Source organism: Columba livia, chromosome 7, assembly GCF_036013475.1.
Source record: "Columba livia isolate bColLiv1 breed racing homer chromosome 7, bColLiv1.pat.W.v2, whole genome shotgun sequence".
NCBI classification, from domain to species: Eukaryota; Metazoa; Chordata; class Aves; order Columbiformes; family Columbidae; genus Columba; species Columba livia.
Genome location: NC_088608.1, coordinates 26,803,736 through 26,821,726, shown reverse-complemented (window position 1 = coordinate 26,821,726; position 17,991 = coordinate 26,803,736). Strand labels below are relative to the sequence as shown.

The 17,991-nt window shown below is 36.0% G+C and overlaps 1 protein-coding gene across 7 annotated transcripts in view; it reads right to left on the bottom strand.

Annotated features, from left to right (window-relative positions):
- GULP1 (GULP PTB domain containing engulfment adaptor 1) overlaps nucleotides 1-17,991 on the bottom strand; it is a 155,361-nt gene that overhangs the window by 7,181 nt on the left and 130,189 nt on the right. For 3 of the 7 annotated variants that reach the window (XM_065069867.1, XM_065069869.1, XM_065069868.1), the window contains 3 exons: nucleotides 11,276-11,500; nucleotides 8,335-8,473; nucleotides 1,794-1,888 (listed from right to left, as the gene is read on the bottom strand). In XM_065069867.1, the coding sequence (XP_064925939.1) occupies nucleotides 1,794-1,888; nucleotides 8,335-8,473; nucleotides 11,276-11,500 (459 nt within the window). Of the gene's footprint in view, nucleotides 1-308; nucleotides 320-1,793; nucleotides 1,889-8,334; nucleotides 8,474-11,275; nucleotides 11,501-17,991 lie in introns of all 7 variants that reach the window. The other 4 variants (XM_065069871.1, XM_065069872.1, XM_065069870.1 and 1 more) reach the window with 3 other exon arrangements.

Here is a 17,991-nt window from a genome sequence, read left to right as displayed (position 1 = left end):
AATGAAAACTGAAGATTTCTCTAGTAGACAAAGAAAACAAATGCCAATTAAAATGAAAGCTTAGAATTAGCAGATGGTAAGACAGACTAAAGAAAACTACAATCAGCTGTCGCTACCTTAAAAATTGTAGGCCCCTCAAAATTAAAATTGCCCGACTTACAGAGTTGCATATATAAAATAAAAATCTTATAGTTTTTGTATTTACGTATGTACACACATATGCAAAAAATAAAAACACCAGACATGAACACATGTACACTTCAATTGCAAATGCTTTAAATACTATTATTAAAATATGATATACCAACCATCGCTGACGCTAGGCACCCAGGAAAGCACAAGAAGACAAAAGAGAGATTAGGAAAAACACATTTCAATCTGTATTTTGCACCAGCCTTATATACTAACAATATAAAATTTTGCCAAAATATTACCTGTAACAAAAACTCTTAGTGTGTGACATTTAGCTAAAGTCTTCACACTTACTTCTTAGTGCCCATAGATATTACATTCTACTTTTTCCTAAAATTGGCCATACACAATGGAAACATGGATATGTATCAGTGTAACATGTTAAAAGATTTGGGGTATTCTGTGCTAAAGTGCTTGGTAATGACATTATAGCATTCACAAAACACAAGTGTTTTTACCAGAATTACAAAGAAGCCAGTTTTGGCTTTTAGCTGCCATCTGCAATTAAACGGGCCAGAGTACAGATGAGCAAGAATCTAAATTTCTTAGGGCACAGTAAGTGGAGTTTGTCAGTGGCACCATCCTAAACTGACATGGGAAATGAAATTTCACAATCAACACGAATTGTAAAAAATTACTCAGGTAAATTAAACAGTGTTCAAATCTTATTTCAGCCATTTTAAAAACCTTCTGCTGCTCTCCAGACAGAATAAAGGAACTGAAGGAGCCTGCGATACAAGAGGGCTGGAAGCCCTGGGAACTCTTTCTGCTGAGGAGCCAGGATCCTAGAAATTCAAGTTCCCAGTATTTTCAGCCTTCCGTTTTGCTGGCAGACTGCTGAAAAGGTACAGATAAGCAAGCTGGAAAGGAACTAGCAGTTTGGAAAGTCTGACTGAAGTGATTTATTCCAAAACTTAAAGGCTTTCTCCTAGAATTGCTTCAAAATTGGGTCAATAACTGAACACTGTTGAGTGTTTCAGGATCAACAAACATTTCCTGATAAAAACACATCAGTTCAGAATTCCTGAGTCAATTCTCAATAGTTTTATTTTTCCAGAGTGCCGTATTCAAATACAGGTATTTTTAAAGGCAGCAGAAAATTGCCATGACCCCTTTAGCATGTACTTTGCCTATGCCAATGCTATGAAAAAACCAGACTAATGCCACTGAGGGGAAGAGCGGGGTATAGTGGGGTGGTGGGGACTGCTGGAACGGAAGAGTAGCAGCATCCGTGTATCTGTAGGGTTCTCTGCTCACTTTTTTAGCTGGCTCAGTCCCTTCCCAGGCAAGAGTAGCAGTATCCACTCTGATTACGTTGCAGATAAACCCTAACTCAGTGCAGGTGTCTACATTAATACCATGAGCTAACCTTTGTAAGGATCTTCAGGTAGACAAATTCAAACTCCAACTGAAAGATCATGAGATATACTTACAGAAGGAATAATCAGAAAGAGGTGCTGTGTTTGGTTTGGGTTCCCCCCTGCCCCCGGCTATGTATTTGTGTGTGTAGACTGCAATACATTTTCAGAAGATGTTGATACGTATTTCAAGAACACTTAGGCGGACACAGAAAAGTGCATAACTGACAAGCCAGTAGTTACCTGCATCTCATCTAGTTTGGACTGAATGTCTGGAGGGAAATCTCCTGCTCCGCAGCTAAAAGGGTCAAAAGGTTCTGCTCCAAAAAGGTCTCTCTCTGAAACAACAGAAAAGGGAGTCACTGAGAGAAAATGTATGAGCTATGACAACAGCTCTTTGAAAAACTCAGCGTACATCTCCTTACAAGCTGAATATTAGCACTTCTAGATACACAACCGATTCACCACAAGTTTTAACATCCAAATGTCAAAGCCTTGTTTTGATTAGTTTTCCAAAGTTTAAAACTTGAATTTTTTTCAAGAAGACCATCAACCTCTGTTTAAGCCTCTATTTAGCTTTCATTAATGCTTATGCCCTCTACAGGAACTTTAGGGATCTGATAAGAAGTTCCAATTTGGACATCACATATCAAATTTCATCTTAACGTTATGTCATAAACATGTTCTTGCAAACAACCTATCCTCACTCATAGAAGGTAAGGCCCAGATTTCATAGAGTTTCTCAATGCACAGATGACAGTAACTAATTGTCAGGGTTTTAAAATCTTGGATGAAGTCAAGAAAGAAAGAATGAAAAAAGCATAGGACCATGAAAGGTCACTCTAAAATTCCACCAAATCTGGATCCATAAATAGAACAATTGCAAATTTCTGTCAATACCATACGGTTTCTCACTTTTTCTTAGCTATAGTATGCTTTCCAGCACCAGCAGCAGTGAGGGGTTCTTTTTGCCTTTTTTTTTTTTTTTTTTTTTTTGTTTTGTTTTGTTTTGTTTTGTTTTTTTTTTTCTTTTTTCTTTTTTGGTCTGGACAAGAAGAAACACCACTGACACTTCCCCCCCCTGCTCCCCCCTTTATTAGAACAGTGTAATGGTAGCTCTTCACATCTGACAGCTTTTGGATTGGGATTTTTTTTTTTTGGTTGGTTGGTTTTTTCCTTCTCAGTAATGGGATTTGTTTTTTCTCAACACGTAATGGTGCCATCCATACAGACTTTATTTATCCCATGTTGGGCTGAACTAAACCAGTAAGATGATAATTTTACCCACCCCCCCGCCCCGGCCACTGATTGCAAAATGTACAGACCCAAAATAATACAGTCTTGTCATTAGTAGAGAGAAAATTAAAACCATAATCTATCTCCTCACTTTCGTGGTTCTGTAGCCAGAAACCTGGTAAGCATACCTTACAACTACCTTACAACAACGTCAGCTTAAGAGCATGAGAGTAAAAGGGGCCATTAGTATCTTCAAAATGACTAGCTAGTTTTCTAGTTAAGCACAAAATTTTACCCTTAGCATCCACGATATGAAAGCTGAAAACTGACTACTTGATACAAAATCCATGTTGCAGTGTTACCAGTTGCCAACGCTAAAGACTGTGCCTACAGGTAAATAAATGTCCTTCAGCTTCCTTGGAGTCAGAGTTTCAGACCTGTACTTGTCTAGGGTCTGCAACATTTTACTTTGCATGTCACAAAGTGTGTTGAGCTACTAATTTTGGTGTTATCAGGCTGCACAATAGGCATTTTAAATAATTAGCAGTTACTAGCATTCATTGCCATAATAAATATAGAAACAAGAACAAAACTGATTAATCATGAATTTCAAAAAACGTGGCTAAACAGCTACAAACTGTCACATGGGACCAGGAGATGGTCCAGATCGGAGAGCCTGATTCCAAAAGCATACTTAAGCCAACAAAGAATCCAGTCTTTCCTGGCAGAGGCAGACCACCAACACGCAAAAGAGACTTTAACTAGGATAATCTAATGTAAAAAATAAGATCTATCTTGTCCCTTGCCTCTTTCACCGCCAAAATGGGTCTGCTCCAGTATAATCAGTGTCCTTACATGTTCTGATGCTCCTGCCCAGTAACCTTCAGATGTGTAGCAGCTTTGGCTTTCAATCTAACCTCTATTGCACAGAACATAATTATGCTTTATGCTCCTTCTAAGTCTATTTGTTCACTATTTAAGTACCTTTTTTTTAAAGTTTTTCTTTTCGCCCCCCCCATCTCCATAGGTTCTTTTTACCCTTAAAAGGAACTGACAGTTTTCTGTGTAAACAGACAGCTAAAAGCAGCCAGTTTCATCACTGAGCCTTAGCAAACATTCAAGGAATGTATTTAGGAAAAAAAACAGTAGAGAACACAACTCCTGGATTTTTAAGTATTGAAATATGACTTATCTCTACCTTTGAAAACAAGTATTTTGTACACTATTATGGATATTTTCTCATTCATGCCTTATTATTGACTTTTATTAATGACAGCACTACTGAGCTCATTACCAGGATGATGGCAGAAGCTTTAGCTCCTCCACCTTCAGGTGAAGGATTGCTTCATTTATATTGTTATTCTAGGCAGACTTTAAAATTAACCAGAGTGGAATCAAATTCAAAATAGATAAGTATTTCCTAGCTGAGTTTCTATGAAAAATTATTTTGGGAACTATCTCTATTATAACTTGCTAACCATTACAGTAAACCAGCTGAAAAATTTCATAGTACAACTGCTTTTCTGCATTTAAAATTTGTGTATCATATGAGGGATTGCACTGCTAAGAGTCAGGGAGGGATAAAGTTCCATGAAATGCTTTGAATAGCATCCATCATCAGTATTTCTCTTTTGAACAGAAGCAGAAGATCATGTGGAAACTGGATGAATACTAAAATTTATTTAGTGCACAGCTGCTCTATTTCATGGGACCTCCATAAGCTTATCTGCTGGTGTTCACTGTTCACAGGGGCCTTCCCTTTTAGCAGACATGGAATATATCAGTAATTTTTCATTTCAGGCTAGAGTATTTGCATGAAGATTACCAAGAATATCTTGCCTGGCACACTCCTCAAAATAATCGTAGCATAGACAAGCATTTCTTTCTCCAATACACAGCAACCAGTAAGCCTTTGAAAACAATCCTTTCAAACAGCACATATAATTTCCTTTCCCTTTCCCATTCGTTTCTGGATGGAAATAAATTCACAGCTTGGGAAACTGACCAACAAATTAAAAACCATGAAATGCTGATGTTTTATATCCACCACTCAAACCACAGAAGACAGGAACAGGTAATAAATTCTTGTTTCTGTGGCCTATCTGACATTCAGGACCAGAAACACATAATACTGGAGAGCAGCAACCTGCACTCTGCAATAAGCTCAAAATTACCAATTACCAAAAAAAACCCCTACAAATATTTGGCTTTTCTACTGCATTCTGCCTCCCAATCTTCTTTACCTTAGCTATCAGCCTGGCACAGAGTTATGCTGATGTATGCTTTCCCCAGATGTCCTGGAGCAGCTGTGATGACAAAAATTAATCACACTGAAGATGAGCACCCAAGTAATATTTGGAATAAGCTGAGGTGGTGAAGTCCAGGAAGCATTTCCCTTAGCTGCAGGCTACTCCATATTTTTTTCTTTTGGAATTATTACAGCATACAAAATGGTTCCATCATTATTCTGACAACAGAATCTTAAATATCTCTGGAAAGTCAGTGTCCTGGAGCAGATTTCTACATCTGCCAGTTGCAACCTTGGATTGCCCAAAATGCATTTGAGTGAAACAAATGTTGAACAACTTGATAATGTTCCTCTCCACTTTTTTTCTGAGATATGACAAAAATTCTGTGCCAGCAAGAAACTTAGAAACTATTTCCTCCTTTAATTGATGAAAATTAATAAATTAATTCCTTTAAGGTAACTCACAAGGAAGTTGGCAATGCCTTACTTCATAAGGAAGCAGCAGCATGGTGTTTAACACTGCATTTTGGTTGCACTAACTATGCATTCATCAACTGCTCAATTAAGCAATTACTATACTGGGCTGCAATGCTTATGTTTAGCATGCAAATTGTTTAACACAAACTTAGCATTAAAAGAGGTACTTCCCAGCAACATTTTGACTACAAATACAATTGTGGAAAGGGCTTTTTTTTTAAATAATCACTTATTTGCAATTATTACCTGAAGAGACACCACATTTTGTCCCATCTGCATCTTCCTGCCCCAAAATAATGGAATTCTCTCCTTTGAAAAAGGTTAAACCAATCTATTTGCTATCACTGATACAACTAGCAGTGAGCAGATATTTACTGAGAAGCCATATTGGCATAATGCTGAATAAGAACTCAGAATTCAGAATGTTCTCCCTTTTTTAAAGCCAAAATGTTTTGGAGATAACCGCCTTTCTGAGAACTGGTCACTGTTGCACCATTCCAGTATTAGAATGCTGGGTTTCTTTAAGTACATACTGCAAGCTAGTCAAAGCAAAAAATATTGAGAACCCCCCAATTTTTGCTGGGAAAACTGGCCAGCTGCTGAGTAAGATGAACTTTGACTTTGAAAGCAAATCTGGTAACAGCTAGGTGAACCTCACCTGGACAAATGGAGCCACTGAGGCTGACACTAGCAAATAGATGTCCCATCTTTATCTTTCTTCTTATTTACTACTGAATGTGGTAAAGGTGGAAGTTACAAAAATGATAGAATCCAAGAAAATCATCCTACAATTTCACCAAAAGTGATGGGAAAAAACACTCAAGTGCAGGGATGAAGTATAGATAAGAACATGAAATGATGTTCAGAAGACCTCACAAAATGGGACTCCAAACTTTGGCTTCTCTTGGTTGCCACCTATCTGATTTGTATTGGAGAAAAAAGTGCCAGCTTGCTTGTAATAGCAGCAATAAAAACATATAAAACAACGTATTATTGTACATTATTATAGTAATGTAACATTACACAGCTTGAATGAGATTCTAATAGGATTTGAACTTTCTCATCCAAGACAGTAAGTCCTTGTTTGATTATAAAATATTCCTCTTTTCTTTCAAATTGCATTTTTGAAATATGCCAAAACGTGTTAATAGCTGATAAATGCAACAATTTTCAACATATAAAGTACTATGACATAGACTGAAAGAGCTGGGATCAAAAGTATAAAGACTATGATGTATTTCTGCAACCCCTCTCTAAAGCACAGCACACTGAGGAGCACAGAGGATTATAAACACTGACTGCCACATCTCTGAACTACACCATCTTAATTTAATGCAAATTAATAAAGTGCAGAAGAAACAACCATTTTAAACAGTAGAAATGGCTGAATAAGCAACTCAATTATATTATCTCCTATATTACAAAGCTCACTGATTAAAGAATTACAAATACTACGGAACTGGAATTCTCAAGATCGCTCAGCATTGAGCATTGACTCCCACAAGATTTCTAGCACCAATTTCAACAAAACGAGGTAGAACAATAGCTAAAAAACAAAAAGAATCTCATCCTGTCAATTAATTCAAGTTATTATTGTTAAATCTGGATATGCACACTGAGAATGATTTTGTAGCATTGTCTGTAGTTTTAGAGGAAAAATTTGAAAACACAAAAGGAGTTCTTTGGGGAGTGTCTTCGAATTATTTTTCTGTTGTTCCTTACAAAGCCATAAAAATTCTCTTAAAGAAACAGTTCTATTGTAATATCAAAATAGAACTGTTATTCTAATAATTCTTCTAATATTCTATTAGAATAGTCTAATATTCTTTTAAGTTATTTAATAATAGTTTATATTAACTATTCTTGATAGAACAGTTTTAAATTATGTCAATATACCCTTTGAGAAACTCATAGAAATTCATCTAAATGTATTTACAATCTTAATTTTAAAAGAACAGATTTTTTTAATGTAATCAATAGCCTTGTCATCTACTTTCTCTTTAGAGGGTAACCGTCATCCTGAGCAATGGAACTGAAAGGTGCATAGGATATGGTACTGGGGAAGATGTTAACTGACTGAAGTTTTACAATGCATTTTTATTATTTGCACAGCTCTCATTCACACCTGAAACTTCTACATACTAGAAGCATTCCCCAAAACAGGCAGAAATTATTTAAATGTGGTTTTATATGGTGGCAGGCTGTAACATTAATATTCGTGATCCACGCTAAAATAGGCATCAGAAATAGAAGATACTACACATAGACTGAAATTTCTACAACCTCAAACATTGCTTGTGTATGCTCTGCTCTCCCCTCCCCTCAGGGATTTCAAAGGCTTTAAAAAATACTTTGTGAACTCCTAAAAGTTTTCCAGTGAAACCAAGAACCTTACCCTAGCTGCTTTCAAGCCTTTGGAAAATAAAATTGCTATTGTAAACCATCTTTTTAAGATCTTTTAGGAGTGGTTCACAAATCTGGTGAGGTTCATCAACTGTAACTGAAAAACAAAGCTGCATATGATACGAAAAGTAGTATTAAAAATAGTATTCCAAGACAGTCTAGATCTTGAGGGACTTCTTCAGCTCGCCCTTCTGCATCATCATCACCATACTTACTCCACCTGCTGTCTTCCTCAGAAATGTAACTTGGCAGCAACATCAAAGACTTTGGGAAGATGGTACAAAAATTAAATGGCATTATCAAATGTGATTTACAAAAACTGTATATGGCTTTTCATGCAAAATGTAGTAAATCTTTAAAGATGCTTCTTTAAAAAAATATAATGTAAGCAAAAATTAGGTCAGTTGTTACAAAACTTACTGATCTCTGTAGATCTACTGGGTACTGGAGGAGGCTGTGTACCATTGCGAGTAGGTGTTGATGACTGAGGGGATATGGGAGAAAAGGGAACCATATCAAAGATGTCAGTGGAGGGTGATTTAGGTGTCACACTGCCTGCCTACAATAAGGACAATAAATATTAGGGCAATATTTCACATGAAAGATCACAATACTGAATTCTCGAGCATGCAGATAAGAGGCACATTTTCAAAAACGTTAAAAATAACCATCAGCATGCAAAAAACAGCTCCTGACACCAAGCGAATGGCATTTGCAGTTCAGAGTTGGAGACATGCTAAAACTCTCTAATACATAAGCAGCATTGTAATTTTCCCATTTTCAGTCCAACTGGTACAGCCAGAAATGTCACAGTAAAACCTGAAGAAGCTGCTGACAAGCAGGTCTCTATCGCAGATGGATGAATACAGATATGTTCACAAGACCCACATATGCTATCCTCCAGAGTGCACAGAACTAGTAGCCAGAATGAAAAGATACAATTCCAATATTTCTTGTTTACTCATTCTTCTTTACACGATAACTTGACAGCCTAAAAAAAAAATCTGCTGTGATCAAAGCTTCAAATGTACTTTTTGGTAAGTAACAACCTAGATATGCAATACCCTGAATATTAATCTCCAAAATAAAGCTCTCATCCTTGAATGTGTAACCATTGAGATTTCATCAGTAAGGAGTAAGAATTTGGAAGGGTTCAAAAAAATACTGGATAGGAAAAAAAAAGTCAAGTGCAACAATTACTATCATTGTATAGACATAGGAAGTTTTTAATGATTAATTCCTCCTGCCATCAGTCTGTTACTTCAGGACACAAATGAGACACAGTCAAGTCAGAATAAACTGAACACTAAAAACAGATTATAAAATACATTAAAACTGAGACTGACAAGCTGAAGGCAAAATATGTTTGCAAAGCTAGTTTGCATGTTAACGTTATTACTTAGACAATTAAAAAACCCTACATTCTGTGTATTAGAAAGACTATACAGCCAGGCACAGGGAAAGCCTGCTCTTTTAAAATAAGATGCAACTTGACCAAAATATTCACATACAAATTTTTAAGTACCAGTTAAATTAGCCACCCAGATTCTTTTATTCAGAATACCTGACCACGTGGCAAGCCGGTAGTGTTTAGCACCGCTTGTCCAGGTGAGTTTCATGGACCTAACCCTTCTTTTGGAATGTTACTTTCTCTAGTGCCTCTGCTGCAGCAACTGAAGCTGCTATCCGACAGCACAAGCCACAGATTTCTAAGCTAAGTCTATAGGCAGTCCTGAACTACCTCAATTTCTTTCTCTCCAGATGCTGCAGTGGCTGCTGACAAGGAAAGAACATTTATCTATGGTATTCCACTAAATACACTGCCTAGAGAAAAGTAGACTCTTAAGTCCTATTTCCTAGAAGCTTTGAATTAATGTTTTAAATTTGGATTAGGAGAGATCTAGAACTGTTCAACAGCTCCAACAACCTGTGGTATTTCTACCCAAGTATACTGGAAAAAGTGGAAAACAAAACAAAACAAAATCCTAATTTAACATACTGTTTTTTTTGTTGTTGTTCTATTTAAAAAGAATAGAGAGTCATACTATTCCCTGGCAAGACCAGAACTGAATTAACTACACCAAATAACTAATTTTAAGATTTTTACACATGCAGACCACTTACTGACCTCAACATGAGTTAGCATAGCAATTTCAAAGCTAGTCTCTTGTAAAAAGATTTCAGAGCCTGCCATTTAGATGCGCCAGGCTCTCATTACCGTGTTCATGGACCCTGCATTAACCCCCTAGCACCTTTGAAAATGGCCAGAGCACCAGTACAATGTAATGTCATCTGCTCCCACTCAAAGCAGGGCAATGGGTGTACTTGACCCAAAGGAAATGTACCATGAAGCTCCTATTCCATTCTTCATGCAAACAAACCTCTTGCATAGATAGTTCTGTCTGCATCGAGAAGGTGGGATCAGGTTTAATGTACAGGTACGTGCCATATATTAACCTAAATTTCCCACCAACATGGATCACTAATCCTAGGAGGTCTTAGACATAGTAAATGCTAATGTAGATTCTCCTTATTTGCTAAGTGCTTATGGCTCCGCAGAAGCTAGATAAACAAATAGTATTTATGAATAGTCTTAAATGAGTCTTTTAGGCAAAACCAGCAAAACTTCACACTGTCATTTCCCATCCATATGCCATTTTGTAGTTACTGGCCTTTTTGGTACTATTGATACAGCTAGTTTAAGTAAAACTATAATTTAGTTCTTTCAAGAAACGTGTATTTTGAGTACATATGAGCACAAGAAGCAGTTTTTTTTAGTGAACACATGCAGAAAGCCATGATGTTTGCTGAATACAGCCAAATGTTACTTGCAAATGGAAGAAAAGTTGAGAGTCCAAGCATATTGCTATGAAAAAGCAGGCAAAATGCCCATTTCATATGCAAGAATAATTTTCAACCTTCATTTTGCACAGAGTTTTTATAAAGTATGCTGAAAGGCTTTTAATGGCTGATTGCCACTAAGGGTGGGGGGAATAAGCCCTTAAAGTTGGACTTTTATAATTGTTTGTTTTGAATAACTATTCTTAATATAAAGAATTTTAACAAAAGATTGACAAATAACAGAGAGGTAATTAATTAATGAAGTAATTTAAACATTCTGGGAAAATAAGAATTTATGTTTTGGGAGTGGGAGAGAGAAAGCTATGTAGAAATAAGAGTAAAACTTCACAAATTCCGTAGTTTAAGAGTACCCCTAGAGAACAAAAAATATATCCGTTCTGTCCTTAAACCACTGTACAAAATGCACATTTTTAATACAAGTTAATACACAACAGAGAATGAACGAAAGCCAAAAAATAAGAAAACCAAAACACAAAAAGCTTTTGCACAGCAGGATTACACGAGGTCTTGGGCAGCTGTATTCACTGGTTGGCTTTGGAAGACCACTTTTTGAAGGTGGTGGTATTAACAATCCAGATGATAGTCTAGAGTCAGGAGAACTCCTAGGAGTAAGTGTAATGGAAGAGATATCTAAACAAGGAGGCGAATCCTCATTGTTACACCAGAAAAAAGTAGAAGGTCTTTGAAACATATGTTCATCATTATCACACTTTATGTGCAGCAGCTGGAAAGAAATCACAGAAAGAAAAAACATTCTGAGGACCAGAACACGGTAACATCAGGGAAAGCAGAAAAAAACCCCACATTTCTTACTTCAGAAAAGTTTGTCAGCAACTTGTTCTTCCATGCTATAGTTACAAGATACAGAACCCGAAAATATTTTAAAAGAAAATCTAAAAAAAAGACCATAATCAGAGGGAGCCCAATACCAACTGGAATGAAGATGACTTGCTTGTTCATAATTACACCGAACAAAATGAAGACAGGCATCTTTCCAAAAATGAGTGTGCTGGATGCACTGACAAATGTTTACATCCACCAACATATCAGCAATATCTCATCTCTGCACATGTAAACTAGCAGTAAGTACATATCTGGGGAGAAGAGTTATCCTGGTGGTTAAAGCACAGGTGAGAATTTTCCTTCTCCAAACCAGGAAACAGCTACCATTTATATCCCACCGATATTTAAAGAAAAGTTAATTATTTAACCAAAATCTTCTTACGGCAAAAGTTCACGTTACACAAATTTTAATGTTCACATTAATAATAGGCTTTGTTTCATATCCCTCTCGATGGAATTTGAGAACCTAAACTTTTATGAACAATAATAACCTTCTGCCAACTTTTCTGTGTGGAAGAACACCTGCTGGTATTTTCAGCAGGTATCTCAAAAGCTGAGACTTGCTTTTGCAAAGCAAAGGAATCCTCATGTCCCTACAATAGCAGCATAGGATGCAGGACAGAACAAAACTCCTCTGCTGGGAAAACAAATATGGTGAGGATTGTAAGATACTCTGGCTTTCTTAACAAATCCACAGAACAGCATTGAGCAGAGGCAGATGAGAAACATTCACACTAGAATAACAAATGGTAAAAGCATTCACCTCAGATGACAAAGCGGGAACTGCAAGGTTTTGGTGTGAATGAGGCAGACAAGAACCTGAGGCTAGCTGCTGCATATGACTGGGGAGTATTTAACTGCATATTCCGGCAAGATTATTTAAGTTTGAGAGTGAAGCTGAGAGTTTTGCCCACTTAAAAAAGAAAACCCCTAAATTATTTGCCTGAATGGGAAATATCCATAATCCTGAAATGGATCTTGTCTAGATGAAATCAGAAACAAAGAGCCATCAGGACTGATCCTGGAGAGAAAAGCATAAAGGAAATGCCTTCAAATATTTAAGAAACATGCCCATGCAATCTTTCTGTTGGGGCCAAGTTGTAATTCCTGCCTCAAAATCTGAGGAGAACAGCTTTGGACAGTTAAAATAAGTCTTTAGAGGACAGATTAATCTTTGAATCTTAACAGAAGAGATGGAACGCGAATGCAAATGGTTCTTGGCTGGAGCCAAGAGTCTATACACACAGTACGCAAGAATTGGATCTGTGCTGTTGGTATCTTGCCTAAAAAACCCTTGACTTGCCCCAGCTGAAGCAATGGTAAATGTATGCAGCAAAAATTTTCAAGTCTGCTTTTACTTTCCTCATAGAATGTTACACAATTGATATGACATGATTCTTTCATTATAGGTTGGAATAACTTCAGTAGAGCAGGATTTAATCAATTATTTTAAACCATCTTTTTTAGAGTTACGTAGAAAACAAAACATTTCAAATCCTTTTAAACTGAGTCTTAGTTCCTTTCTTTACAGATAAGCCAGGTTAAGGGTACAGGTATCCAAATTTATTAACAATGCCATACTTAAGACAACATCAATAAACACCACAAAACTCTAATCAAAAATTGAAAAAAAAAAGTTTTTATCGCAATTGCAAACAATTCATCTGTTGTCAAGCTGGAAACAGAGACAGAGGGTTTGGAATGGTAATCAATAAAAATGAAAGCAAAAATCTATAAGACATACAATTTTGACTATTATTCCAAGAGTATCACTAGCCTACAAGTAGAATGCAACCATGTGATTCCTACCATGTATACTTACTGCTATATATATAAGGAAAAAATAGGTCTCACAATAGTAAACACTGGAAGATACTAAATACATCAAATTAAGAAAACATAAATATTTCCCTGAAATGCAAAGCAGCAGAGGATGAGTAGTTTCCATAAGAAAGTATGAATATCACATGAAAAAACATACAGAAACCAGCAAAATGAATATAGGATACAAAGCAGAAAAACTGAAAGGATGATGAACATATATCAAATTCAAGCAATGAAAGGTTTCATACACTATTTGTGTACTCTTTGTGAACATGGAGCAGTCAGGTGTGGAAGAACACCTGCTGGTATTTTCAGCAGGTATCTCAAAAGCTAAGACTTGTTTTTGCAAAGCAAAGGAATCCTCATGTCCCTACAATAGCAGCACAGGATGTAGGACAGAACAAAACTCAGGTTTGTTCCTGTTTATCTGATAAGCAATGATCTTAGGACGTTTCACACCATATAGGCTGTCGAGCTTCATATGACAGTTTTGGGAATGTGTCTTGTCAATAATGAGTTTTCACTAGTAAAGACTAGTCTTACACCAAATTGTAAAGGAAGAAAATATAGTAAAAATGGCAATTGTATTTTGTCTGACCTTCACACTGAGTAATACTGAACATGTAGTATTGGCAATGTTGATATATTTATTACTTTCCAGTTTGGGCCCCATTTCATCAACACAAGAAAACAATATGAAATCCTTCTTAATGAAATCAACATACTAGTTCAGTGGATTTAATCTCTGTTACAATTAGATGTTATTATGTCCCTGTCAAAGGATTTACTTTTGATTCGTTCTCCTCAGCATGATGTTGAAGATGCACCATCAGGCTGCACCCCATGGAAAATGTAGCATGAATGAGTTTTTGTTAATCAAGAAATAATTTCAAAATTGTTTGGTTTTACTAGGTGTCTCAAGACATTGATTGCAATCTCTGTGTCATAACCCCATAGGAATCAGATAAATATCTTAATGAATTAAAAATGTTTTTAGAATCTTCAAGTTGGTAATATACAGGATCGCCATAGTGGATAACTGCAGTGAATGTTACATGGAACTGTGAGTGACCTTGAATTGGAAATTATGCAGTTAGTTACAAAACCACTGATTACAAGCTACCTGAGATTTGGGACTACTAAAGATATATTAATTCACTAATTCATAAAATACTGTATAAGCATTAACAGTTTAATTCATTAACTGCTACATCTTCAGTTCATTTAGTACTTTTTCAGTAACATGAAATCTGACATAGACAATTTCAAATTTTTTGTTTTAACATCACAAACATAATAGAATTTTAAACTCTCACAAAGAAGTGCTCACTGAACTGAATACAGAATATTATAAAATTGAAAAAGCAGCAGATAGGCAAAGAAAAAACACGTGCATTTTCTCACTTGGCAGTCTTAATGGAAACATGAATCAAGTGATATGCCTAAACACATTCCAAAACTGTTTTCTGAAATATGCATGAAGTTCCAACGTCTGTCTTGGGGTTTCTCATGAGTGTGTTAAAGCTTTTTAATGAGGGTAATAGGTGCAGGTGGCCTATGTGTCTGAGTCACACTTAAAGAAGTTTTTTAAAAAAATGTCTAACGAATCAGTATCTTTAATGCTCCAAGTAAAAAAGGAGGTATTTTGCAACACTGCCATGATAAGAATACATTTAGATACAACTAGTTTCACAGTACTTATAGTGATGAGGAGAACACCATTCCTTTGGGGTCTGTTTCTCCCAATACTATTTCCTGCTGCCTTTCAAGTCTGCTTTTCTCATATTTTATCATTCTCTCTTTTAAATTATTTTCCTGAATATTCCTGGGTTTTGTCTAACTTTGGAGTCATGCAGTTGCCACAACTTACTTCCCTGCCTTACACACGTTGCTCAAAGAGGAAACCTTCAAGGCATGCCTGAGAAACTCCAGCCAAGCCCAAAATAGATTAAAAATCTCTCTTATCTCATCAGAGGTTCCTCTGTGACCTGCAATAGTTAACTGTTCAGTCTACTATAAAAACTGAGGGTGCAAACTGCATGTAAGTGCTAGCCACATGAAGGCTATGTGTACAGCTACCCAGGCTGCTCTAAGCAACACCGACAGCATAAATAAATAAAAGACATTGTGTGAAACACAACTCCCAGGGACAGACTGAGCTTTGGAGGTTGGATTTATATGTAGGAGCAGCATCCAAAGTCTTATTGCAATACAAACTTAAGCAGTGTAATCATAGGCAAACAACAAAATGAAAATCAGACTGTCCTCATTTAATCAAGATCAAATGCAAAGAACACCAGTGATTAATGTATTGCCAAACCACTAAAACAGATGAAAAGTAAACAGCACACATATAAAAGTAATGGAAACTTCAGCTGTACATGCAATGGAGTGAGAGACAAAAGCAACATCCCATGCCAACATTTCCCGTGGCATATGGAATTACAGCTGTAAAGGCAAACTACTCTAAGGAAACTCATTCTTTGATATAGTACGTCCTTGACAAATCCACTCAGGAAATGAATAAAGTTCTGCTTCTACTGCAGAACATTTCTTCATTGGCAAATACAGATATTTTAGAGACTAACTTCAAAGTTTTAGCAAGACTAGCATACATAAAAACATCTGCCCAAAAGTAGAAAAAAAAGATCACTAAGCAGTTTATTATTTACTGAATGTGATAAAAAAACCTAAATCTAAATAGTTACAATGCCCTGAGGGGAAAAGTGTGCAGAAGATTGACAGTTCAGTGTTCAACTTTCACAATACATTTTACATGACATTATCATCATAGAGTGTCCTGAGTTGGAAGGGACCCACAAGGATCACTGAGTCCAGCTCCTGTCCCTGCATATGACAGCCCCAGAGTTCACACCAGGTGTCTGAGGGCATTGCCCAGTCTGTTCTTGAACACTGCCAGCCTGTGACTACAACTGAGTTTTCTTTTGTTTTTTTTTCATTTCCAACTATGATCTCCTTGCTTTTAACAGCTGGTTTTATAGCTTCAGAAAGAAATTTTGTTTTTCCCCTACAGTTTACGAACTGATAGAAAAAGCAACTCAGATTGGTGTTAATTTGGTCATTTGATTAGATTTAGAACAGCCACAGAAAAATTTTCATAGTGATACTAATAACTAAACAACAAGTAATTTTGATAGCAAATGTACCCCTCAAAAGCAGAAGCCAATTGCTGTCAGTGTTCTGCAGCCCCTTACACATTGCAAAAATGTAAAGGGTACGTAATTGCATTGTTCATACACATAGTTTTGACCCATTTCAGCCAGTATTATTTTAAACTAAGTCCTCATATAAATCCTTACAAGGCCTGCAAAAAAAACAGGAATACAAGCAAGAAGAATGAGGAAAGCAGTTTTAGATAGAATTCTCTTTGTATTTCCCAAACAAGACTACTTGCACTACTTATAAACTCAAAAGAGAAAAAAGTCACCTCAAATTTATTATTATTTTCAATTTTAATATATGAATGGATTTTTATTAAGTAGAGCAATGAAGGGCTCGCAATAAATACTGCAATACTCAAATTTATTGTTATTGCCTAAAAAAGAATACAATTAAAACAACCAGTAATGGATGTATCAGATAGAAAATACTCTATGTGAAGTTATCAATCATACAAAATATTTTAAATTGTGTGTTCAAAATAAAGCTTCAGCTTACAATTCACTGCTTGCATTTTCTACTCCTAATTAGACCACTGATGGATTTTGAATAATCACCATGTGTAAAATTTTTTGACACATTTTGATGTCAGAGAATAGCAAATTAAGATGTTTTAGGACTGTATTTTGCAAATAAGTTGTTCTACATTATTACTCAAGAGTTCAATATGTGCATATACCTGTTAGAGAAGAAAATCTGTCAGTGAACTAACATTTTGAGACCAGCATGGTTTATCTGTTTTGCTCTTGAGCATCACATATAGAAGGTACCATCTTTGATAAACCACCAAAAAATATTTTTAAAAATATTTTGGAAATAAAAGAGGAACTGAATTTTAAGTCTTGATAGTATTACATTTGATCTTGAGCATGAATTCCAGCAAATGCCTTTATGTATGTCTTTATGTTCAGTTAGCAAACCCATTTCAAATGTCAACAGGAAGGTAGAAAATTTTATTTTAAATGACAGTCTGGATATATCTGCTTAGAAATGCTGCATGCCACAGTTTAAAGACACTCTCAAATTCTATTTTCTTTTTGATGCTGAAGTGAGAACAAGAGATGTAACCTAGTCTTGCTTATTGGAAAATGATCTGGGACTCAGAGGACTTAAAGAGGACTTAAGCTTTAGCTTCACTCTCAGGAAAAGGAGAAATGGCTTTTTGAAAAAAAAAAAAAATACTACAAAAATAATCAAACTTGGAATTTCTGAAGGTATTTTCTACCTACTTCTTTCATTAAAAATTTATGTGAAGACTGATGTGTCTAGAGTAATTAAAGACACCAAAATCTTGACAAGGAAGAAGCAGGAGTAAAGAAATGACAGACTGGTATTGCATAGAAATGATACCATGGTTTCTCAGTTCCT